Consider the following 26729-nt stretch of genomic DNA (forward strand, 5'->3'; position numbering starts at 1 on the left):
CCATAAAGATGCATGAAGAAAGTGTGCGTAGTTGTTATGCAGAAACCATTAAGTTTAGCAGTGACGATTTTATGAAACTAATTTTGGTGGATGAGATCTTTATTATTGAATTTTTCTACAGAATACGGTTCCAAGGATCAAGTAGTGTTATTCGTGAGAACCATATACTGTTAAACCCAATATCCTAGAAGGGAATCATATTGGACTTGCAGTTACTTGAAAATCAACTTCCTTTATTTGTTCTTGAGATACTATTCAGCCTTGCATATGCACTTGATGATGAGCATCCTTGTTCAATTCGCTTGCAATTAAGATCTTTGAGTACTTTAAAGATCAGGAATTTCCTGGAAATCTTGAAGTGCAACCAATTCAACACTTTGTTGATTTGACCAAAGCATTTTTACTTCCATAATCCCAAAAGCTATTGTCACCACATGAAAGTAATGATTTGGCTAGAGTTGATCATTTATATACTGTAAGCTAGTTGGACGAGGCTGGAGTGAAGTTTAAGGTGAGCTCAAGCAAATGATTACTTGACCTGAAATTCACCAACATAACGTTTGAAATTCCATGCATGATCCTGTCTAATTCGACAGAGACTACTTATCGAAATGTCATAGCATTTGAACAATGTCATTATCCACATGATTTACATTTTATAGACTACATTGTGCTATTGAATTTCCTAATCAACACTCCCAAAGACGCTGATTTACTTATTAGAAAAAGAATCATCATTAATGGGCTTCCCAAGAGCAATGTCGTGGCATCTTTCCTCAATAATCTAGGCACGAATGTTGTATATTCTGGCTGAAACACTACTTTTGTTGTTTTTTTTTTTTTTTTAGGTTTGAATGCATTCTATAACGACACTAAGCATACTTGGAAGGCTACCTTGAAACATGATTAGTTCGGCACTCCTTGGAAAATAGCTTCTACTGCAACTGCTGTTACGTTATTGCTACTCACTCCCGTACAAACTATATGCTCCATCATCCAAGTTGTAAAGATGTGAAGAAGTTTTATGCATGAAATTCTGGTAGGATATAACATTTTATCTTACTCCTCACGTTTATAAATTAATTTGTTAGATTGCTAGTAACAACCTGGAGATTTTGAACATAACATGCACAATGATAAGTACTGCATCAAATAATATGCTTTATTTTCACTTTCTTCATCTATTAGTACTTGGCCTAATTGCCTATTCAAACAAGTTCTATGGCTACTAGCATAGACAAACTATTTGATGAAATGCCTGAACCTAGGCCATGTACAACATTCACTTAGAATAAACAGACTCATAGCTTAATGTTATCCCATGATCCATCCATCATTTATATGATGTCTGGTGAATTGTATGACATCAATGTTCTCTTTGCATTATTCAACATTCGGTTGCTTAATTTGCAAAAATTTGTGATTTATTATATGGAAAGAAATTCGGTCAAAGAGGATATAGACTTAGAGTTCAATTGTTAAATTAGGGATTTTTTATTTTATTTTTTGTTTGCAGGAACACTTGTTTGGGCTGAGAATAGAGCTAAGCACTAGGAGATTAAGCGAGTGGTAGATGAGATGAGTTTCATGCAAGAAGAGTGAAGGTCATGCTATCAACCCGATGGATTCGAATGAAGTGATTTGTGTGTCTTTGTTTCTTATTAACATACAATTTTATAGCTTTGTTATTGCTGATGTTATTGGGATAATGGGCTTGTATTTATGAGAATTTATTTATATTTGCTTTCATAATTAATTGTCTTGTTGTATTTCTATATAATAGATTCTTTCTTATTGTCAACGATGGAACGGGAAAAAACTACATTTGAATCTAAAAAGTGAAACCATTCAAATTTGGCTTAAAAACCATTCGAATGTTTATTATTTGTCTTAAGTTTTAATAATAAAATGTTCAGTTGTAAAAATAAACATAAAATTACAATATCTATTTGCTTAAAGTTTTGGGGATCAAATTATTATTATCATTATTATTATTATTATTGAGGTTCAAATAATTAATAGGGATAATGAAATTTCGTCCCAAAAATTATGTTTGAATGTTATTGTTGGCATTTGAACACATTAGAGACGAAAAACATTTCATAAAAAAAATCTCCAACAATTTTCAAGCAGGTTGCACAAATTTCAGCCCAAAGGAAATCTTTTGTGACCAAATTTTGAATTTTGACCCAAAATGCTCTTTGGCACGGAATTTTGGGACAGATTGGAGGTGGAATTATTTTCGTCCCAAATTAATTTCAGGGATAAAATAGAAATTTCTTGGAACAAAAATACTCGTCCCTAAAAAGAAATTATGTTGTAGTGGTTTTCATGATCCCACGATATAACATGAAAGGATTGATAAATAACTAATAAATAATAAATAATTTTTTAATCATTGAATGTTATATTAGAGATGATGAAAAAAATATTATCATTTTTTTCTTTAAAATTACAATTTTACTATAATAGTAATTGACAAACACACATATAAGTTTTCATAATTTTCATTCATAATTGTTCAAAGTTGGGATACTGTTGATAAAATAAAATAAGGAAAATAAATATATTAAAAATTCCTTTAATTTTCTTTTTTAACAGAACAACTAAGGAAAGGTTGTAGGCCCGGCCAAGCCGGGTGAGGCCCCCCAGGCAATGAAGAAACACTATAAAGTTGAAAATAAGGTTTATGAACTTTTTGCTTTTGTAATTTTTGTAAAAGAGTTTTACTATTTATATTTTTACATAGAATATGCTAGTAGGCTACCCAGTATTTATTATTAGATGTATCGCAATTTATAAATCTTTTGTTATTTTTCTTTTGACATTCTTAATCTTTAAGAAAAATAAATAAATAAAAAATATGCAATTTTACTAATAGTCACTCCCCACCCATTAAGTAAAAAAAATTAAAGTACATGAAAGGTAAGTTTGATTGACTCCACTAGTATTTTCCTTTCCCATATCATACGCCACATTTATTTTTATATATTTTTAATTTCTTTTATTTTATTCTGCTTAAACTAATTAAGTTCTTCTACTTAACATCCATATACTATGCATTTGGTAAAAGAAAAAAATTAAAAAAATTATGTGTAGTGTGTGGTGTGAGAATAATGAGTAGAATTTTTCTTTATAAAATGCATCTTTTATTTTAGTTTTGAATTTATTATTATTATTATGGTACTAATAATGAAGCGGAGCTTTGTACTTTAATTCATGGTCTAAAGATTTGTAGGGAGCTTGGTTTAAGAAAGGTGCATATAGATTATGACTATGTTTGTAGTGAAATGGTTGAGGAAATGTTATTGTACGGTATGATATTTATGAGGTTTTTGAGAGGACCTTATGGAAGTTATCCAGATTTTTTAGTATCTGGTGACCCATCAGTTTCACAAAAGAAATAAAGTGGCGGATTTTCAGGCAAGATTGGAGGAGGAAGGAATTGATTGTACACACAGGAATTCAAATGACTTGCCTCAAGCGAGGGGATTGATGAGAATTGATTATTTGGGACGACCAAATCTTAGAGAATAAATGGGGAGTATTTTTACGTTGCAATTACGTTGGTTTAGTTTGTTTACTTGAAATAGGTATATTGTTTATTTTAGTTTGTTGCTGCTGGTTTTTTGTATAGAGTTTTTTCATCTTCTTTGGTTAGTCTTTTTTTTCCTTTGTACTTGGGGTGGATTTATTGTTTATTTGTAACTCCCCTAGTATGATATTAAGGATTAATTGGTTGTTTCCAATGTATTCATCCGACATAAGTGAGAGCTAATGTAACGCTACATATTTAAATATTTATTAAATAAGTGAGAGCTAAAATATCGTTGGAATCAACTATTTAATAAAAAAAGAATTTATTATTTTTTTCACTCATTTATTTTTTTAATAATAATATTTGTACAAATATTTTACAATTAACTAATGTAACGCTACAACTTCCTAAAAATAGTTGAATTTAAGAACATACACAAGCGCCACTTGTTTAAAATTTAGTTGTATAATAAATTATGTATATCGTTACTCTTTTATTTTTATCACTTTAATGGCGTTCTTAAAAATATTATAATTGATGAAATTAGTCCTATTTAGTCCAAAGCCCTATTTTTACACCTGCTAATTGAAAACTGACACGTAATATTTTCATGGATCGTGCTATACTAACAAATAGCATGAGAGTCGATGGATGTAACCAATAAGGTCAAATGACCTTTTTCATATATTTTTTTACACTCTTAAACATTTTTTTTTTAGATACAACATCATTAAAAGACACGTATTTAATCATTAAGTTAAAAAGAAATTCGATCAGTAACCATCGGTGGCGTTTGTCAGTGGATAAGTATTATCCATTTTCATTAATATATATATGTGCGCGCGCGCACGCGCTCGTCTAATCTTACTTTTATTTTGTCTTCTTCACTATAAATATATATGGCAAAAAAACATCGATGCAACACAATGCCATTGCTATGCCCACCAGATTAACATATCTTGTCACCTAAATTTTGGATTGGGTATTTGGTTGAACTCATTACTATTATTCATGGAGATGTGGTAGAGGGGAAAAAACTTAATTAGTAAAGACAGCAGTCGCACAGCATAGTAGACAAAACATATATGCTCTTATAATTAGAGTTCAAGCGGAGTATAACAAGTTCGGATTTGTTTTCTTTGGAATTATTTGATTTTCCAAATCATTTACAGTTAGATGAAGAATAAGCATGAAGAATTAGATAGTAGGAATGCAAATTTTTATGAAGACCAGCTGAATTAATGATGATGAACCAACAACTGAAGTAATGGAACAAGATTCTGAACTAAGCATCATACAAATCAATTCATTGTGGAGAAAATTAACCTATTAGAGAAGAAATATCTTGGTTAAATGGTACTTTTCTCCATTTTTCTGGAAGCCAATCGGACGGAAAAAAAATTGTGTTAAAGAAAGCTTTAAGGTGGAAAAGAAAAGACATCGTTTTAAGAAGAATTGAAATTAACTAGAAGAAGACTGAAAAATGGCCCATGCAGGTCTCGAACCTGCGACCTTCGCGTTATTAGCACGACGCTCTAACCAACTGAGCTAATAGGCCACATTACTCTTCTTTTAATATATATTGAAATCTTCATATCTTCCATTTTGCATTCTTAGTTCATTGATGAGTCTCTTTCTGTTCATCCTTTTCTTCAGTATTCTCTCTCTCCGGATTCCCTCGAAATGGCGGCAATTTATAGCCTCTACATCATCAATAAGTCTGGTGGCTTGATCTTCTACAAGGTCGGTTCCTTTCTGTTTCTCTCTTTGTCACACGCTAGACTTGGATATTGTTTTCTATTTGTTTCGGGACAAAATATTTCTTTTTTAAAAAAGAAAATCTCTTGAAGAAAATGGGTAGTAGTGAGAAAGACTAGCCTTTAAGTTGTATGAGTTCGAATCAAATTGTTTAGAATTCTTAGATTAAGGAATAATTTATTTTGTCTCTTTCAATTTTTTTTCCAGCTACCAAGATAGATGGGGATTATGTGTATGTGTGTCTGTGTGCGTGTGTCGAAGAAAACTTCCAATTTTCCTTGGGACCTTTTTCTAGTGAAAGAGTGGTCGCTTTGGTTCTTTCCAGGAAAATTTTCGGTTTTCCATGGAAACTATTTCATATTATGTATTTTCAAGCCTTGCGTTTGTTTAATATTTCATATAAAAAATAAAGAAATAAAAAAATTTTTTTATGCGGAATGCGGTTTGTTTGATGAAATTTGTTTGTGCACACCTGCACGCTTGACAATTAGGATTATGGATCTGCTGGGCGGATGGACACTAATGATAGTTTGAGGGTGGCGAGTTTATGGCACTCGATGCATGCAATCTCTCAGCAGTTATCGCCAGTAGTAGGTTGTTCAGGGATTGAGCTCCTTGAAGCGGATACATTTGATCTCCATTGCTTCCAATCACTTACCGGTAAATTTTGATTTAACAACATACAACGGATCAAACAATTGCAATTATTAAGGCTGTTTTATAGTAGGTGTTAATTATATACAAGAACTCAATAACTCGTCATGCAATAACGTGTTGGTAATCTCTCAAGCCTCATCCGATCACCTACGTGTGTGTTAGTTACTGGTTTAAGTTTATGTTATTAGTGTTGTGTCATCTCAAGTTTTGCTGAGGTTGTGATCTAGGAAATTTCAAGATGAAAATTTTATGCATGCATGAACCTGGAGATATTTATTCTGGTCTAAGTCTTGCATGTCTAGTAAGCCTCATATGAGTGGGGACTGGTACTTTTGCTTATCTTTAGTTACCCAATTATGCCAAGTATTTTATTTTTTTCATTGTTTTAACCTACAAAAACTTAGTTTTAGGAAGAAGCATTATAGAATCTGATGGTACCTGTTGTTGCACTTGGTCATCTCAAATGTTAATGAAGACTAGGGATAATTTTTTGGGGAGAGGCTAGCCCCCTGTTGTGAGCCTCCAATGGATAAGGGGGAGGATGCCATATGTTTGAAAAAATCATCCTATGGGTAAAAGTATGTCATATAAAACAGCAAATCTGATTTGGATAAATTCTTGCCAAGGGTTTTCTTGAAAAGGACCATGGAGTGTTTTTTTTTCATTATTATTTGTTAGCTCTAACGATAGGTTGAAGCAATGGACTCTGCTGGTGGAGGTACTTTGTCACAGATCGGGGGACAAGTTCCTGCCACTCAAGGTGGAAATCAATGCTTAAGGCCTTGTGTGGTGGCATGTCAATGGTTGTGTGGCCTCTATATGAACAGCAAAAGATGGGCAGGGTGGATGTAGTGAAGGAATTGCCAGGGAGATTAGCAATGAGAGAGTCAAAAGACAGGTTGGTGAGTGCAGCTCATTTAGAGAACATAATGAGTTAATGAACTTGAAAATATGGAAACAGGTGTAAGGGATGGTTTTTTCCATTAGATTTTATGCTGTTAGATTAACTTCCTCATTGAATTTCATTAAATCCATATTTTCTTTGTAATCCCCCTTATTTAGTGTAAGAGGTGGTGAATGGGATCACACATTGGTTGGGATGGAGAAGTTTTTGTAATCTACAATGATTCCAAGGTAATCCAATTATAACTTTCTCGCCTTCAGGTTGGCAGTTGGCCTGCCTTTTATGCTTTTGTGCTTCTTGGTTGCAACGCATCTAGTGATGGTTCCCATCCCTTCAGTCAAATGGATTACAGTTTTGGTATTACTGACCTTCTTTAGGAAGCCCATAATAACTTTGGTTGTGGAAGTGAGGAAGAGGTTTTTATTTTGGTCCAATAATTTCATCCAAATTTTGCTTCTTTTCATTATGGTGCCGACCACTACCATTCCTTTCATCCTAATTTAATCATCAAGAAATCTGTTGGCAATAACTCATCCAAGGTCTTCCATGCTTTTCTTCGTGGAGGAATTGGGGATGAAGTCAAGTTCCACCTTGTTAGTTGGGCCAAGGTTTGCTTCACAATCTCTTGTGGAGGATTTGGGTGTATGAGGACCTATAATAAGGTCTTTCTTGAGAAGTGGTTGTGGCAGTATCATCAGGAGGAGGTTTTGTGATTTTGTTGATTCTAAGTATGAGAGGTTTTGGGTTTTGTGTTTTTTTTTTTGGGGGGGGGGGGGGGGGGGGGGGGGGTGGTGTTTCTGGGATCATAGTGGAACATCTGTTTTGTTAAGGCTCATTCACTTGGAATATCTCAGAATATTTGTAAATAGTAGTGAAGTAGTTTGAGTCAACATGATTTATTGAGTTTTGGGAAAGGAGAGAGAAAATGTTGAATAAAAATATTATAAAGTTCAACAACTTTTTGGATATAATTTCTTAATATTATTTTTGTTTTGATATCTGAAAAAAAAAAATTGTTTTGTGTGTTATGTTTGGAAGTTTGGGAAATTTGTAATAATTAGAGAATGATTAGATGAAAAAGTTAGAAATTTAAAATTTAAAAGCGTTTTGTGTTTGAGTGATATTTGGGAATGAAATATTTAAGAATATCTGAGAGTACCTGAGAATACCTTGGTATCCAAACAAGGCTTTAAAATGGCTCAGGATTGGGAATTAGGAACCATTGCTGATATTTTCAGCTTGTTGTATGCTATGAATATTAGTAATGTCATGATGTATGCTACGAATGCTATGAATATTGGTAATCTCATGGAGGATAGGGTGTTCTGGACTCATGCTGGGACTAGGAGATTCATGGTTTGATCTTTACAAGGATCAATCAGTTTAACATAGCAATTATTTCCTTGGAAGATCATTTGGAGATGTAAGGTACCTCCCAAAATAGCTTTCTTTGGTCGGAATGCTTCCCTTGGGAAAATCCTTACCGTTGATAACCTGAGGAAACATGGTCTTATTGTTGTGGATTAGTGTTATTTGTGTAAGCGAAATGGGGAAACTGTGGATCATAGGGGTGTAACGGGTCCGGTTCGGTCCGGTTTTAGACAAAATCTAGGACCGAACCGGTAGGCACCGGTTTTACATTTTTCAAAACCGATTACGCATCGATTACCCTCCTAAACCGGTATTCCGGTTTTACCAGTTTCCGGTCCGGTTTTCCGGTTTTAATAAAATATATATTTATTATAAAAAAAATCTGTTTATAAAAAAAAAAAAAAAAAAAAAACAGCTATGTCAAAAAATTCTACTTAAAAAAAAAACTACTATATAAAAAGACTGCTATGCAAAAAAAAAAAAGTGTTATGTAAAAAATTTATGCTATTAGTATAGATTTGGTATGGCTTTATATAAATTATATGCTAATATATATAATTTATATTTATCTACTAATGTCTTATGTACTTATCAAAAAAAATATAAAGAGTTTTAAGTGTATTAGGCCATTAAAATTTAGTAATAATATTTGAGTGATTTTCTTTCTTTTTAGGTTCTTACTTCTTATGAATCTATGATAAAATGTTATTAATAAATAATATATATTTATAATATTATATATTTAAAGCATATGATCAATTAAATTTTCATGTTTGAGATTAAACTTTTATTTTATAAATTAAAATAACACTATCTTATATATAATTATAATTTATATTATTATATATTATATATAAAAAATTATATATAATATAAAATATATAACATATAACATTAAATAAATAAAAAAATATACAAATATTAAATAGTACCGGTCCGGGCCGGGCCGGTCCGGTCTAAAAATGGCCGGAACCGAAACCGGACCGGTTCCGGCCGGTTTTTCATTTTATGAAACCGGTTCCGGACCGGACCGGTTCAAAACCGGCACAACCGGTCCGGTCCGGTCCGGTTTTCCGGTTTACCGGTTAAAATTTACACCCTTAGTGGATCATTTACCATTACATTGCAAGGTGGCCAAGTTATTGTGGGATGACATCTTCAACAGGCCTGGAGTGGCATGGATAATTACCCGAAGTTGTTGGACATTTTGAAGTGTTGGAGATGTCTTCTGGGTAACGCCCTATGTGGAAAACGATTCCTCTATGTCTTATGCGGTGCCTCTGGATGGAGAGAAATGGCCGGTGTTCTGAAGATCAGGAGCATTCCTTGGACAAGATTAAGAGATTTTTCTTCAACACTGTATTTTCTCAGGCTACTGTCATTAATTTAATGGGGCTAGCTTTCATAATTTCCTTGTATCCATTACCATTTCTTAATTTGTAGCTAGGTGTTCTCTTTGTATACCTCCTGTTTACTTGGCCTATGTCTTCATTTCTATCAATGAAATATTATTTTACCTATTAAAAGAAAAAAACCAGCCAAAACTGGCTGTCGATACCACCCTCAGGAACCTTTGGCACCCAGAATTCCATGCTTCCAAAGCATAATATACAAAGCTGACTCGCTATTTTATGCAGCAGATTTTGAATTAAGGGAATATGAGAGTTTTGCGGATATTCAGAACATGGGAAATTTGAGTTTAGTTGTTTTTGAGCTGAATGATAAGAACATTTAATTTGTTGAAGATTCATCTGCTTCTATGTTAGAATGTGCTGCTCTTGCTTTTACCTGGGGCACACGACTCTGCTTTATGGATTTTACAATATTGCCACTGGGTGGAAATGCTCTTTATGTGAACGATTACCTGGGTTTCAGGAGTGTCTAATACCATTTAGAAGTAATAGTTAACCAGAGTTTCTTTTAGCTAGTATTTGATCTTCTTTTCTGCAAAATATTGACTGAAAGAATAATTACGTTCTTGGCAGGGACAAAGTTCTTTGTGGTCTCTGAGCCAGGGACACAGCAAATGGAAAGTCTTCTCAAAGTCATTTATGAATTGTACATAGATTACGTCTTGAAGAATCCCTTCTATGAGATGGAGATGCCCATAAGGTGTGAGCTTTTTGATATTCACTTGACACAAGCAATACAGAAGGATCGTGTTGCCTTGTCAGGCCGATGATCCGCTTTGGAACTTGCATTTGACCTGAGTGTTGTTTGCTGTTATACTCCGATGTACATTTCCAGAGCAGTATTATGTTATAGTTTAATGTAATAAGATATTTTTATACTTCTAAGCAATCATAATTTCTGGATGATTTTGTACTTAAAGAAAATCCTAGACGATTAAGCATGTGAAAATGATTTAGTTGATGATGAAGAGAGTTTCTTCCTACTGGAGTTTCTGGAATCTGGACTGTGCTTTGGACTTCACAATTTTGCAATTGAGTTGAACTTGGGAGTTACAAATATGCTTCAAACTTCTCTGCAAAGACAAACATGGAGATAGGTTCTTTCCTTACACTCACTTGATGACCCTCGATGGGTATAAATTCAGCTCGAATAAGAAAATTGGAAATGGTATATACCCTTAACAAACGGATGTTTTTAGCATAGCCCTACCCTTCATGATGTTTGCATTATGATGAATCCTACCTTCACAAAAGTCTATTTTCTTTTATTTTCTCTTTACGTGATATGCTCATATTTTAATTATCTCTATCATACTTGTCACGGCATTGTCATCAAATCTGCAATTAACGTTCAGAAGAACAAAGAACGATGAATACTTAGAGAGAGAGAGAGAGAGATAGAGAGAGCAACATCACATATACTTAAATATTTGTATTGATAAAATAGAAAATATGAAGAAATCCAAACAATGGCCAAGGAATGGCAAGGAGGACCCAAAAGTCCTTAACAATCCTAATGAAAAATAATAGGAAGGTCTCTACTTAAAAATAAAGAAGACCAAAACCAACCGATACAATATCATTTACATTTATAGGAAGGTCTTCCACTTAAAAAACAGAAAGACCAAAACCAACCCTTCAACTAAACAAAACCCAACATGTAAAAGCCTGTACCGAGTACTACTATGTACCCCGCATTTTTTTTTTCATAAACAAAACCTACGAGCACTAAGCGGCGGATGGGGCTGAAACGTAGTTAACGACACCAGCCACGAAAAGTGCCGCCAAAAATGCTTGCAGGTTCTTCTGCTCATCCCCTGCTTTACCCTCTCCTGCAGGCACAGTATTCTTGTAGTCCAATGACTCATCGTTGTATATATCCCACCATTTCTTCACCAGCATCTCGATGTCTTCCCTGTCCATGTTCTGTTCCTCGCCAGTATACCTCCATGGCTTTGACCCCTAAAAAACCAACCAAATTCACCATTAGAAGACCGTCATACCTAGAAACAACAGGAGTGTATACAAAACTCTGGGATTGAAAAAAAAAACGTGGATACTCACAGCAGCACAGTAGTGAACAACTTTGACCTTGTCAAGCTCGATGTTTTCTGGATGGCGCCACATCAAGGCCAGGACAAGGTTGTAAACTGGAGGGATCGGCTTGTAAACATCCCTAAAGAACATGTTCAGAAAGTCCTGCAAGAATCATAAATATATTTTTGGGTCAAATAATTGATTTGGTTGACTAAAAAATACTCCTGCAGTTTCGAGAATTACCTGCTCAGCAAAAGGGGTAGGCGGGGTAGTTTTGAGTGTCCTGAGGAGGTCATGGTATGTGGTCATGTTGGGTTCATACACAAACATGCCAGCATTGAAGTAGAGGGGAGGCTTGGGGCCTAACTTAGCAGGCCACTTGACCTTGTCTGGGCACTGCTGGCAGTAGCCAACCTTGTGTTGTGGACTGTGGCTCCATGTTTTCTCACAGAAGCAATCCATCACTGCATAGAAATAGTTGTCTGGGAGATCAAAGAGGTGATCTATATTCTCAAAAACTTGAATGTCTCCGTCTAGGTAGATCATCTTGCTGTACTCCACAAACTGCAATTTCCATCGTAGCAAAACATCAAAATAAGCACCACTTACAAAGATATTGAAAATCATGCAGGTAGGACAGAAAAAGAAAAACAATAAATTTCATTTCCTTTACAAAAAAAAGTAGGTCACCGTCATGAATATTTTAGTTTTGGCAGACAATATTCTCTGTCAATTTCGTGAACACTTTCACAGGAACAGCATGTATAAGAAAAAGTTAAAAGGTAGTCCAAGCAGAAGTATGAAGCATTATTTGGTTGCACAAGCTGACGAAAGATAAGCTTGGCTTCATTTTCAAATGAAGAGAGAGACTCAGAAGATTCAAATGGATATGTTTCTAGAAAAAGCTTTTTCCACAATATCTGGAAGAGGAACCGAGCCGACTAGTCTACTTTTATTTGAGATCAAACCAAGCCTTATTTAGAACAGAGCACAGGCGCTTGAAACCCCGGAGCACGTGTCCCAACCCCACACGCAAACTAACTAGCAGTGACATAAATTAGAAAATGAATTACTACTAGCAAATTAAAGCATACATACCTCCCAAATACGAAGCTTGGAGTAATTGATAACGTAATATGCCATGGCAAACTGGGTTTGGTTCTCAGGTGGATAAACCGGCTCAATCTCCTTCACTATGCAACCCTGAGACACCAGAATGTCACGGTGCTCCTCGGGCACGTCCGGTAAGATTGCCACCACCAGTGGGTACTTTGTCTTCGCCTTTCTCAGGCCCTTTGCCAACCCGACCACACCTTTCACGTAGTCCCCGTTGCCGGCCAAGAACGTAACGTATGCCCTGCTGGGCATGCTGGCAGCCTTGGTTATAAGCCCGGCGGTGGTGATGTCAGGAGCCATTTGAAGTTGGTTTTTTTGGAGAAATTAAGGATGATATGAACAAAGAACGGGTGAACGGATTTGATCAGAAGGCCGCTAGCTTTTAGAGTGTTTGGTCAGGAAGAAAACAGTTTATTTTTCTAGGGAAAGGAAGAAAAAGGGTGTTGAGGATGAGGTTTTGGAGTTGAGAAAAGAAAATCTTTTTGTTTGTTTGGACGATGAGAAAATGTGTTTGAGAAGAAAAGGTTTGAAGTGAGTGAGATGGATGTTTTGTGTGGATGACTTGGAGCTTGGGGTGGTGGGGGTTTATATAGGATTTTGGGTTGATTTGATTAGGTATAATGTTGAAGATTATGGTAATTAAATAATAAATATTAAATATATTTGTTCTTTTGACTTGTCGGTAAGGTAGAGCTCGTGGTTGCGTGCTACCAATTAAACAGCGTTGTTTAGACTAAAGTGGTTCTAAAGTTCTAATTCTACCCTTGATGACAGCTCACGACGTTACTTTTTAAATTGCAGTAAATTAATTACTTATCTCAGAGAGAGAGAAAAAGAATTTTGATCATCCAACGGTGAGAGAGAAATTTAAGAAAATTGGGCGGTGTACGAAAGGATAGGATAATAAATGTAGAGAATAAAGTAAAAAATTTGTTAAATGAGTCAAATTTGATCTTAATATAATTGCCGAAATGGGTATCAATGAAAATGGATAAAATTGGAAATGAAATCGGCAAAATTGGGAGAGAGAGAGAGAGAGAGAGACAACATGCACCAATTTAAGAATTTATAATGAGAATTAAAAAAAAAAAATGCACCAATTGGTCTTAAAGTTTGACTGTGCAAACTGTCATATATGTGTTTATCCTCACCATAAAGCATACCAAGAGAGATCTGTAATATGGCTTCAACATCAATATCAGTAAAATTATCTCTTACCATATCAGACTTTTACTTCCATTTATCAACATCAATCAAATCCTATACTTTCATTGATATAGGTAGACGAGCAACAGTTTCAACTACAAAAGTCCATGGCTTGGGAATCCACATATCTTTTCATATAGACATTGATTTGTCATTACCAATTCTCCGTATCATACTTTCTTGTAATAAATATTTAGCCTCCTAAATAGACCTCCATGCATATGATGGTTGATGCTCAAGCCTAACAAACAGAAGTTCTCATTTCTGTAAGATTTTTGCTCCATAATTGTGACAATTAGTGCTTTAATAAAATTTTCCAAATTCATAAATCCCAAACCTCCAATGCCTTTTGTTTTACTCACAATTTTTTAACTAATCTAATGTATTTTGTGATCACTTTAGTTATTACTTGCAGTAAGCCTTTGGCAAGTTTAAAAACCGACACGTAATATGTTGGAATGGCTTGTACCATAACATTAAATATTTAATAAATTTTATAAAAAAAACCTCAATTAAACAAACAATTAGCAAAAAAGATTTTGAAAAAATATAGTTATAAGTATAATTATGTATTAATCTGTATATTAATGTGATGTGATTGATGAAAAAGTAGATTTTATTAAAAATAATATTAATTTAAATTTTAAATATAAATAAATAAATATTAATATACATATTAATACCTGACTATATTTATATATAATAAAATTTAAAAATTGCCCAAATAACTGCAGAGCCAGTGGCTTCTAACCGCTGCTACACGCGAAACTCCCACGAACTTCAGGCACGTACACCGAAACTTCGACACGTGGTGTTCTAAAAAATTGTCTTTTTGTTTAAATTAGTAATAGGAAAAAGCTACGAGTACTACGACGTTGTTAAGTGAGATCCACAAATACACTTTTGCCACGCGTACTAGGAGGCAATGTGTCAGCTTATGATTCAGTGGACTGCGCTTGCCACGTGGCTGAAACTTTTCTCTCTAGTATTGTTGGTTGGTCTAAAAGAGGAAAACTAATTTAATAAAATAAGTAAAAAACTGTATTTGTGGGGACAATGCAATAAATAAATTCGTTACATAGAAAGGGGTCACGTTGCATCGGTATTGTTTGACTTGGACTGAACCGACCAATTCACTTCGGATAATATGTTTTTTCTTTTTCTAATTATTATTAAAAACCTCCGAAACAACTGTGAGATGACTAGGGACAGTGTTTTTGAGAATATTCCATCATACTCTTGTAGTTCTTTTTGAATAAACCTAACATTGTATTTTATTTAAACTAAATTAATATTTCTTTTTTTATTTCTTTTTTTCTTTGAGAGTATTTTTTAAAATATTTCTTTCCTTTGTCAATTGTCACTCTTTAATTTGTTGAGTCATTAATTTATGAAAAATAATATTTACAATCGTGATTGTACAAGTGACGTGCAGTCGTTTTAAAAAAAATGAATTAATATGAAACCCACATAAAAAAAAAAACTAACTTTTTAATTGTGGACTCCACTCTTTTTCAAAACGATTGCACGACGTTTGCAATTTCACGACTGTATGTAACATTGCTCTTAATTTATATCCAAATTACAAAAAAGTCAATACCGAAAGATCAAACATTAACAAATGTTTGATGTAGAAGAGGAAAGAAATCCGGGGTATATTTTAAATGAAAATATATTTATTGTGGTGTGCAAGTATTGTTTATTTATTTTTTTTCATTTCTTAAAAAAAATGAATAAATTTATGATTTATATAAAAAAAATTATTTTTTTAATAATAAATTTTATATTTTTTAAAAGAGATGCACGAGTAGTAGTGTATCTAATATTACAATTGAGGAAGTGAAAGGATGGTCTGGAAAAGCATGGGGCCATCAATGGCTTATGAAATTGCCACCTCAAGGCCCTACTACATGAATTGGTGCAACAAATGCACCTAAAATGTAACGTCTCTTGAGATAATAATTAAAAAAAATAAAACGTTAATCATGCTGTCATAAGTTCATAACTATAGTCTATAGGGCCACGCCTTATTGCCGCCAAAAGAAAGAAAAATCAAGACGTGTAGATAAGAGTAAGATTAGGTAGCAGATGGATTCAGATTCATGCCATTGGAATTTGAATATTGGCATGGATGTTAGATCGCCACTTGTCTTGGATCATTCTTTTGGGCTTTTTCACCATATCTAGAACAAGTATGTTGTGGATGGGCTGCCTAAAATTTATCATCCATGGGTCAGGAAGATTTTAGTGTTTGCATAAACTTCTTTGGAAATCCACCTTCCCAATTTTTAGTATAGGGCTTTTTAATTGTTGACAAAATTAAATGGTCCCATACATAAGAGAAATAAGGGGACTCTATAGTCTTTAATATTGTTTGTATAGTGTTTTTGGATAGTTTAGATCCCACGTGGGTATTTAATGTTGTGCCTATGCTTATGTGTATTAAATCATGAAATTCGGTCCAACAATTCAAAAGAATCTTAATTTCTTATCTCTTGAAACTTGTTGTATATTCCAAAAAAGACTATATCCACGTATATTTTTCTTTATGTGAACACATACACAGAGCTGAAATTGGCATGTGCAAGTTCACTTTTCGTTTTGCAAAAAGATAGCATTGTGTTTGCAATTGTCAAAATTACTTAACATTAGTGTGGTTATTCTTTCTCAACTTGAGTGGAAAAATAAGTTGGATGAAAGAAGATAACACTACAAGTCTACAAAGGAATCAAAGACAAGAATGAAAGTAGGTTAGGACAAGACTCTTGCCAAGAATTAGGTAATCTAGATTATCGGAATCGACAAGGCCATCCAATAGCTTGAATTCAAGTTTCTTCCCAAGCACTCTTTTTCACTTTGTCAATTGAGGCATAGAAATGCTCTCAGGCTCGGGAAACTAAGACAATATATTTCTATTTTGGAGAAACATTATCTACTTCCCTCGAGTAGTTGTAAGGGTGTGGATGCTATATGAAGGATCAAAAATCTCACAAGGCAGAATGTCATTTTTGAAAGAGATAAGTTGTTCTTGTTTCGTCAAACCTTGAGGACTTTGATTTAAGATTACTTTTGTCCTTGGAAAGGTAGGGTTAAAGTGATGCATTCAAATAATTTGAAGAAGATATTGAGCTCCTGAACTTAGTGAGCAGATCATCAAATGTTCATCTTCCGAGCTCATTTGAGGTTAAAATTGTGGCTTGCTTTTAACAATGTATACACATGAGGATGCATGTTGGCGAGAATTTAATTTTAAAAGAAGAACATCAGTACGGGATCATCACATGGTGTATTGAAAATTTCACTTCTTATTTTACTATTAGCATAAGATAAATGTTCATTTGCAAGACTATTTGAACTTTTCCAAAGACCACTAGAGAGAGAGAGAGAGAGAGAGAGAGAGAGAGAGAGAGAGAGAGAAGGACTTTAGCAAGAGGTGATGTAAACTTTCATGGGATTCAAATACACTAAAATGATCCGTCTCTAATTCTCTGGCTATCTTTCTGCCTCTTTGAAATGAGAATATAGAAGTAGTGAAAGTAGAACTCTTCAAGAAAATACACCAGAATAGTTAATTGTATTGGCACTCTATCGATTGCGGTTTGAAGCCACAGTCAATTGATCCACTTGTAGGATCAATGAAAACCGCCTTTGCCAATTCCCTCATTTGCTCAAGACATGGACCCAAACTTATGGTTTGTCGCTCTCTTTTCTTTCCTTTCCATCTCCTCTCTTTAAGCATTACAATTACTATGATGAGATTTTTGTATGGAGCACCCTATCCTATCCTATTGTATCTCTATTTGATTAAAAAAAGAAAAAAAGAAAAAGAAAGACTTCAGTTTTGCTAACTTAGATAATGCCTTTTTCTGATTTATCTATCATTTTAAAAAATTATACACATAGAATATGTTTAGATCTAACAGTTTTGTTCTCTTTATTATCCTCACATAAATAGCCAAAAGATGAAACCCGGTTTGGATACAAAAGTCCACACAATTCATCTCAACTCATCTTATATAATCATTACAAGCTTTCCAAATTCTCGTACAAAATAGAATAAACAATTCAATTTTTTCAAATTTCAAAACAATATTAATATTAAATAATAATATTCTAACAATATATTATTCAACTTTCAACTTTCACATCAACTCATCTAATCTCAACTCACTATCTAAACCTCCCCTAATTTATCACTTACCTCGAAGTGGGGAAGTAATTTATTTGTAATTTAGACTTGGGTTGAGGTAGACACCAGCTTAAGAGTAGTAAAAATGCCTGAGAATCAAATGTAAAAGAAAAGGAACAATAGGGCATAGTTTTCCTCAACAATATGGTCACATAGCGCATGAACAAAATCAAAGGTATATCAAGTCCTTACTCCTCCACCAACATAATATGACATGTTCTAAATCTTGAAGTCAAGTTCATATATAAATTCACCTTAAACTATTAGTATTAGTTGTTTAAGGATCTATTAAATTTTTTAATATAGTCGAGGTCTAAGGCTGCATTTGGGTACTCATGTGATCTCAGATGATCTGTTAATAGTAATATTTTATAAATTCCATTGAGATGTGTTTGAATGTATGAAGTAGGTTGAGATATATTTAACAACTGAAAAAGTAGTGAGTCCCAACAATAATTGATTTAAGATAAGTTGAGATGGATTTTACTTTCAAACGTATACTAAATAATGGTTCAAATCCAATTTGAATGACCATCAATGATTTCTCACCATTTTATTTAGTCTTATTATTTAGCCGAAAAAAGGTACTTACAATTGCTAATATGCTATCATAAATCAAATCAAACCAACCCAACGAGGCTGGTTGATTCGAATCTGATGCAAAACAGAAAACACACCCACGTGTCGAGGAAGAGTCTTTCTATATATCAGCCACTATTCACCTTACACCCCACACCTAATGTGGCTTTTGTATTATTTTTTTTTTCTTTCATGCTGAAATGCTCGTTTTGAGGAGAAGAGGCCATTTCGAAGTTGCATTCATTGAGTCCCTCATCTACCCCTCCCTCTGCCCAATGTTGCTCGTGTTCGCTCCTCCCTCTACCCAACCCCCTATGGTCTTTGTAGGTAACTCCACTATCATTTTTCCTTTTGTATTAGTGGGTACTGCTTGTGTACTGAAAGAGGTGAAGGGAGGGCACAAAAGTTTGTTTGTCTTATGGATTTTGTGAGATAGGTATTGCAAATTTCAGGTCTTAGGGCATGGAGATGCTTGCAAGTTTGTCAATTTTATGAGTACTTCGGAGTTTCAGTAGTCATGTAGTATGTGGAATTAGATCTGGAAAACCCGCTGAAATATTTGATTTGTTTAACTTTATAAGCAATATATATGTCCAAGCGTGCGACAGGGAATTATATAATTTTTGGCCTTCATCCCCACTCGTGAGCCACAGGTATTTCATTGGTCTTCATCCCCACTCGTTGCTTTCCAAAAAATGTGCATTTTTGGCTTGTAGAATAAAATTTTTCCAAATTGATTGTGAAAGCTTGTCTGGCGTGGACGTATACAATGTGTTTTACTGATTTTTGGGGTTAATGTCTTACTAATACTTCATGATTGACACCAGATTACATTTTCCCCCTCTAAGAGTAAATATATGTATATATAGATATATGGATGTAGGCGTCGAGTAACTTGCCCTTGTTGACCTTAGTTGCTCCGGTTGTCTTCCTCAGCCACATTAAAAGAACCAAAGTCTAGTTACATCACTAATATTCACTACGATTATTTGCTGTCAAACACCTTTGGAAGCTACCCAAGGCAGGTATTATTATAGATAGTGGTACTTTTTTCAGCATGCCAAACATGTTGATGGATGATTGAATCAATGCTTGCAAATGTTGTTGAACAAAGCAGAATTAGATAGGTTATGGGAAAAGTGAATACTTATAACTTTTTGTAATCAAAATACCGATGTTTGATATAGGCCAGTTTGATAGCTCCTATTTAGAGCTTATATAGATTGAGGCAAAACAACATAAATACAATTTTATTTCTCCTGAAAATTGGTTGATTTAATCTTAAAATAAATCTTGAAACCCACTGGCACGACCAACCTATTTCATTGTCTTAATTCATTAACAAAACTATAACTACTGGAAATCTGTTTTGAGTCTATACCTATAAGGCTGGAAACTACTTTTAGCCCCTTCTATTCTTCTTTATCATTGTTCTAGTCCAGCTTCAACACAACTTTCTGCAACAAAAATAAAATATTTTTGTGCTAGAGATTGGAGACAACAATATATGTCTATGATGAAACTAAAAATGAAAATAGGCTTTTAAAAGGTTACTTTTACGAACTATACAAAAAAGTTCATATTTTTAGAAATCAACCACTATTGTACGTCTGCGACTGAATAATCCAAAGGTCTTTAGATAAGGGATAGTTTCAAGAACAATGACAATCTACAAGGAATTTAATGGTAATTACAAAACAATATCCTCTGGGCTAAAAAACTGTTTATAAATTGAAGAACTTCTCACTTCTTTAAAAATCATGAAATGTGTGTTTGCTTAAGTCTATGCTTATAGAGTAGCATTTAGGGAAACCTTCCTCACCGATATTTTCCTAGGTCCAGAGTTCTCACGCAGGCTGGAGGGAAAGAGAAATCAAAATAAGATATACTTTAAGACAGCTTGGTTTAACCAATCACATATAAGTATAGTAGTACTTGTTTATTAGAGGTAGTACTTGTTTATAGAATATAGTTTAAATTTTACTCTAGTATGCTGAGCACTATCTGTTTGGTAAAAGTTGGAAGTCTCATCTTTGGTCTCACTTTCCCTCCAAACAAGTAGCTAGATCGAGTTCGGGGGCTTTTGCCTTTTGGAGCTTTTTTTGTAAAAAAGAAAATGAAAAGATAGCCTAACATTTAAGTGAATCTAGTCCAATGAGTATACAATGCCATTGAGAGCAAGGGGATTACTTCGTTGCTTCAGGAGCTTGCTTGGTTGGTCATGGCTTCCAATCCAAGAGTTTTCAAGGCTTTGGAAGCTATGAGTACCGTATGAATTTCTGAATTAATTGGTCAATCCAGTTCTGAAGCTACAATAGAAACTCTATGATAAAAATTGGGAACTAATTGAAGAAGACAACTATCAGACACTTGTAGATGTTGTAAATTCAATTCAATTATAGAAACTCTATATTACAATGTTTCATGTACTGAAAATTCAATTTTTATGTTCCAAACAGCTAGATCTTTGTTTGCATGATGCAGAAGAGTGGAAGGGGTATACCTATGGTTTGTATAGTTTTCAGTGCAGCGAAGTTGTGGATGTTCCAGCCACCAAGGTGTCATCCAAAATGATCTAAGCTTCCATAGCATCTGAACCTACTGACAATTGTGTGTTTATTGAGAGTGTGACAAAGATACTATCCATATATAACCAGTGACAAATCATATTAGTTACTCCGATTTATAGCTCACTACCTTCCATTAATGCACCATGCCAATGTATCTGTTTGGTAAAAGATTTAGTACAATGTTGTATTGGATGATTAGTATGGTTGTTAAATGCCAAGTATTTGGATGAATGTATTGTGAATGGGTGGAGCAGCCTCTCAATTAGATACCCAAAAATTTGATTGAACGATACGTATTGTGTAGTAGAAATTATAGAGTATTTGCAGCGCCACTCCAATCGCTAGTAAAAAGGAATGAAGCTGAAAATTTATTTCCAGTGCTATATCACCACTGGTTTTGATCCCAATTGAAAAAAAAAAAAAAAATTATTTGCAGCACAACACACACCTCTGGGTTGGAGTGGAATTGGAAAAAAATTTATTTCTAATGCAACATACACTGCTGCTAAGTGTATCCATTCAAACCAGTCAATGCTATTTTCAGCGCTGTATCACGCTAGGAATAAAATTATTTCCAACGTAATACACAATGCTGCAAATAATTATACCTATACACAGCGTCATGTACATTCTCTGAAACTAATAAATATTTATTTGCAACGATTTTTATGTTATTTACGGCAATTTTATAAAGCTGTAAATTTTTTAAATCAGCGATTTAAACTAAGATGGAAACATAATTATAGCGAATTTTTTTATATTTTCAGCGGCTAAAATCGCTATAAATAGTGGAAGTTTTACAGCAAAATTTCTATATCGCTGAATTAATTTATAAGTGAGTATACAATTACGACTAACATCCGACGCAGTAGAAATCGCTGAGAATAAGTATTTCTAGCGATTTTTGAGATTTTTTGCAACTATTTTGAGTGCTATAAAAGACCCTTTTTTCTTGATGCATGCATGCTTTGCTGATTAATGTGGGTATTATTTTTCTACCTATGTCTATAAATAATATATATATAGGGCAATACTTTACTCACAAAATCAATCCCACAAATTGATGAGATATTATATAATTTGTCAAATTGTAAAGTTATTTTTATTATAGAGTAGATCTAACAGATCAAATAAAGGCAAGTCAATTTGTGGGATTATTTTGTATAATTTGCTTGTGAATATAATAGTATTCATATATATATATATATATATATATATATATATATATAATATGGTTAATTTACTTTTAATGGCTAATAATGGGGTTTATGGTCTGGTGGGCGTAGACTAATTAATTTTTTTGCTGCTTTACTAGGGTACTTATTTTAATTCCATTCTTTCAAAGCAAGCCGTTAAATGAAAATAAATTAGCATTAGTATTAAAGTATTCTAGTTAAGTTGTTGAAAAAATTTGCCCAAATTTTTATATAATTCTATTGTAGTCAGTACTCTTCTTAATTTGTGTAAGTAGACTAGGAGTTGGAAACCAATTAGTTAAGAAGATTAATTGTGAGATGGAAATATCAATTAGTGATCAAGAAATTCAACAAAAAGTGGAAACTGCTTCAGTCACAAATGGAAATCAAAATCATGCTGAAATTCATCAATTGGATCAGGAAGTTGCAAACACTTTGAGTAGTGAAATGAAAATCAACATAGAGATGATCAATTGGTAAATAGCATCAAAGAAATGGCTAAAAGCTTGGAGCGACCCTTATCATCAAATGAGTATTGTATCTATAGGATCCCAACTTGGCTTCGCAAATTGAATGGGGAAGCCTACACTCCGAAGATTATATCGATAAGGCATTTCCACCATGGCAGCAAAAGATTAGAACCCATGGAAAAATTGAAACTGAAATATTTTCAGAGATTCCTCCGACGGATTAATGACTTAAACATAGAGAGTTTAGTAAACGCCATAAAGTTGCATGAAGAAAGAGCACGTGATTGTTATGCAGAAACCATCAACCTTAGCATTGACGATTTTGTGAAAGTAATTTTGCTGGATGGAAGCTTTATTATTGAGCTTTTCTACGTAATACAGCTCCAAGGAGAAGATGATGTTATTTGTGAGAACCATATACTATTAAACCCAATATTGTGGGAGGCAATGGAAATGGACTTGTTGTTACTTGAAAATCAACTTCCTTTCTTTGTTCTTGAGATACTATTCAGCCTTGCATATGCACCAAATGATGATGAGTATCCTTCCTTCATTTCACTTGCAATTAAGGTCTTTGAGAACATTAAAGATCAGGAATTTCCTGGAGACTTTGGAGAGCAACCAATTTGGCACTTTGTTGATTTGACCAAAGCATTTTTTCTTCCATCATCCAAAAAGCAAGTGCTACCACGTGAAAGTAATGATCTTCCTAGAGCTGATCATTTATATACTGCAAGCTAGTTGTACAAGGCTAGAGTGAAGTTTAAGGTGAGCTCAAGCAAATGCTTACTTGACTTTAAATCCAACGGAATATTGGAAATTCCGTACATGGAACTGTCTAATGAGATGGAGACTATTTATCGAAACATCATAGCATTTGAGCAATGCCATTATCCACATGATACACATTTTAAAAACTACATTGTGCTATTGAATTTTCTAATCAACACTTCCAAAGACGCGGAATTACTTATTAGAAAAGGAATCATCATGAATGCGCTTGGTAACAACGATTCAATGACATCTCTTTTTAATAATCTGGACATGAATATAGTATATTATAGCGAGGAATATGCTTATCGTGGTTTGTTTCGAGATTTAAATGCATTCTATAGGAACACTAAGCATACTTGGAAGGCAACCTTGAAACATGATTATTTCGGCATTCCTTGAAAAATAACTTCTACTGTAACTGTCGTTACCTTATTGCTGCTTACTCTCGTACAAACTATATGTTCCATCATCCAAGTTGTGAAGATGTGAAGAAGCTTTGTGCATGAAATTCAAGTAGGACATAACATTTTGTTTTACTCTTCACGTTTAGAAATTAAGCTGTTAAATTGCTAGCTACAGCTTGGAAAATTTGAACATAACATGCACAAAGATAAGTATTGCTTGAAATAATATGCCTTATCTTCACTTTCTTCATCTAACAGTAGAGAGACTTAGAGCACTCTGAATGGATGCTTTAAAATACAGTTTTCTTTAAAATATGAAGAATGTTGATTAAAATAAAGATCAAATGGATGTTGTAAATTATCTTTAATTTCCAAGTAGCTACAATAATCCCACTACATTTATAGACTACTCTTCACACATGTAAATTATTTTTAATTATTTTTCTCTCCTCTGAATTTTTTTTCCCTTTATCCTAATTTGAATGCAACCCCTATATGTCATTATCCATGGTCAGATTTGCTTATCTATTTGCATTTTTGTGCTAGAGAATCCACCAAAGTGTATTGAAAAATGAAATTGGGTTTCTTAATTTTTTCTATGTTTTTTTATAAGTAATTTAAAATAGGACATAATTTTTTCTCTATTTTGTTTTTGTTATATTTTGAATCAATGTCAATTTTTGTTTGATTTAAAATATAACATAATGATACGAGGAGATATTGCAAATATTAAAAGTTATGGGGATATTATTGATAGTTAGAGAAAATATTTAAAATGAATAAAAATATTAAAAAGTATAATATTTAAATGATATGAAGAAAAAATAGATAAGCTGATATATGGTATATTGTAAAAATCAGTATGTAAAATAGAAAAAGTGGATTTTGGTAATGTATTTTAAAGGATAAGATGAAAAATCCATTGGAAGTACTCTTAGCTCTAAATGTTGTAGAATCCATTGGAAGTACTCTTAGCTCTAAATGTTGTATAAATACACATCCATTTTTATAGAACATATGTTGCACTAATATCTTCTAACTTCACCACATTTTTATTGTTTACTTTGTTCTTCATTTGCTGAGTTACCGATTACTTTGTGATTTTTCAAACCCACCCTTGCATTTGCCAGAAGTACCACACAAGAGACCTTGGATTCTATGGTGATTTCTTTGTTGTTAAGTTGTGTTTTCCTCATTGCTTACTCAAGACAAGTTCTATGACTGTCAGTTTATACAAACCATTCGATGAAATGCCTAAACCCAAGGTCATGTACAACATACGCTCATAATAACAAACTCAAAGCTCGATGTTATCCCATCCGTGATTTACATAATGTCCAGTGAATAATTGTGTGATATCAATGTTCTTTTTGCATTCAAGTTTTGGTTGCTTGATTTGGAAAAATTTGTGATATACAATATGACAAGAAGTTCGGCCAAAGAGGAACTAAGTCTGATCTTTTTATTTTTTATTTTTGTGTACATAAACACTTATATGGGCTGGGCTGAGAATGAAGAAAAGCAATTTGAGATTAAGCTAGTGATAGATTATATGAATTTCATGCAACAAGAGTGAAGGTCATGTCATCAACCCGATGGATTCGAATAAAGTGATTTGTCTGTCTTTGTTTCTTATTAACATACAATTTTATAACTTTTTATTATTATTGACACTGTTGGGATAATGGAATTGTCTTCGTGAGAATTTATTTATATTTGCTCTCATAATTAATTATCTTTTTGTATTTTTCGATAATAACTTCTTTTTTATTGTCAATTATAGAAGGGAAAAAATTACATTTGAACACAAAAAGCGAGTCCATTCAAATATTGACTAAAAAACCATTTGATTGTTTATTATTTGTCTAAATTTTAACAATAGAATGTTCAATTGTAAAAATAATCGGACAATTACAATATCTATTTGCACAAAGATTAATATTTGGGGATCAAACTATTATTATTTATTTCTTTTAAAATAGAATTATTGGTGTTCAAACAACTATTAGGGATGAAGAAATTTCGTCTAAAAAAATTCTATTTGTATTTGAACACATATCAGGAACAAGAAAAAATTCTTCCAAAAAAATCCTCTTGAACGCTTTTGAACATGTTGGAAAAAACTTTCTAAAAAATTCATCCCAAAGAAAATTGTTTGAAATGAAATTTTAAATTTTGACCCAAAACGATTTTTGGCACAGAACTTTTGGGACAAATTGGGGATGGAATTGTTTTCGTCCCAAATTAATTTCAAGGTTAAAATAGAAAGTTTTTTTTAATAAAAATACTCGTCCTTAAAAGGAAATTTTATTGTAGTAATTTTCATTATTTCACAATATGGTATGAAATGATGAATAGATAAGTATAATTAATAAATAATTTTTCAATCATTGAATATTACATTAGAGATGATAGAAAAAAAATAATAAGTGACATTTTTTTCTTTAAAATTATAAATTTACTGTAATATATAGCAATATATAAACATACGTATAAGTCTTCATAATTTTCATTCATAATTGATCAAAGTCAAGACGTCATTGAAAAA

General features: G+C 33.2%; 3 protein-coding genes and 1 non-coding gene across 4 annotated transcripts; 2 read left to right on the forward strand and 2 right to left on the reverse strand.

The window, feature by feature from the left end:
* Positions 1 to 5022: 5022 nt before the first annotated feature.
* TRNAI-AAU lies at positions 5023 to 5096 on the reverse strand. The gene has a single exon. It is a non-coding gene; the product is annotated as a tRNA-Ile (tRNA).
* A 30-nt stretch (positions 5097 to 5126) lies between these two features.
* Positions 5127 to 10638, forward strand: LOC122318848 (trafficking protein particle complex subunit 4-like). The gene is made up of 3 exons (XM_043136542.1): positions 5127 to 5281; positions 5788 to 5956; positions 10214 to 10638. The coding sequence occupies exons 1-3, from the start codon at positions 5222 to 5224 to the stop codon at positions 10408 to 10410; spliced, it is 426 nt and encodes a 141-aa protein (XP_042992476.1). The 5' UTR covers positions 5127 to 5221; the 3' UTR covers positions 10411 to 10638.
* Positions 10639 to 11057: 419 nt separating this feature from the next.
* On the reverse strand, positions 11058 to 13347 carry LOC122318847 (galactinol synthase 2-like). The gene is made up of 4 exons (XM_043136541.1): positions 12776 to 13347; positions 11921 to 12241; positions 11705 to 11839; positions 11058 to 11602 (listed from the first exon to the last, which is right to left on the reverse strand). Exons 1-4 carry the CDS (start codon positions 13091 to 13093, stop codon positions 11369 to 11371), a joined length of 1008 nt encoding a protein of 335 aa, XP_042992475.1. The 5' UTR covers positions 13094 to 13347; the 3' UTR covers positions 11058 to 11368.
* A 9680-nt stretch (positions 13348 to 23027) lies between these two features.
* LOC122274640 (UPF0481 protein At3g47200-like) lies at positions 23028 to 23744 on the forward strand. The gene has a single exon (XM_043083661.1). The coding sequence runs from the start codon at positions 23028 to 23030 to the stop codon at positions 23742 to 23744; it is 717 nt and encodes a 238-aa protein (XP_042939595.1).
* The last annotated feature ends 2985 nt before the right edge of the window (positions 23745 to 26729 follow it).

Source organism: Carya illinoinensis, chromosome 8 (genome assembly GCF_018687715.1).
Source record: "Carya illinoinensis cultivar Pawnee chromosome 8, C.illinoinensisPawnee_v1, whole genome shotgun sequence".
NCBI lineage: Eukaryota > Viridiplantae > Streptophyta > Magnoliopsida > Fagales > Juglandaceae > Carya > Carya illinoinensis.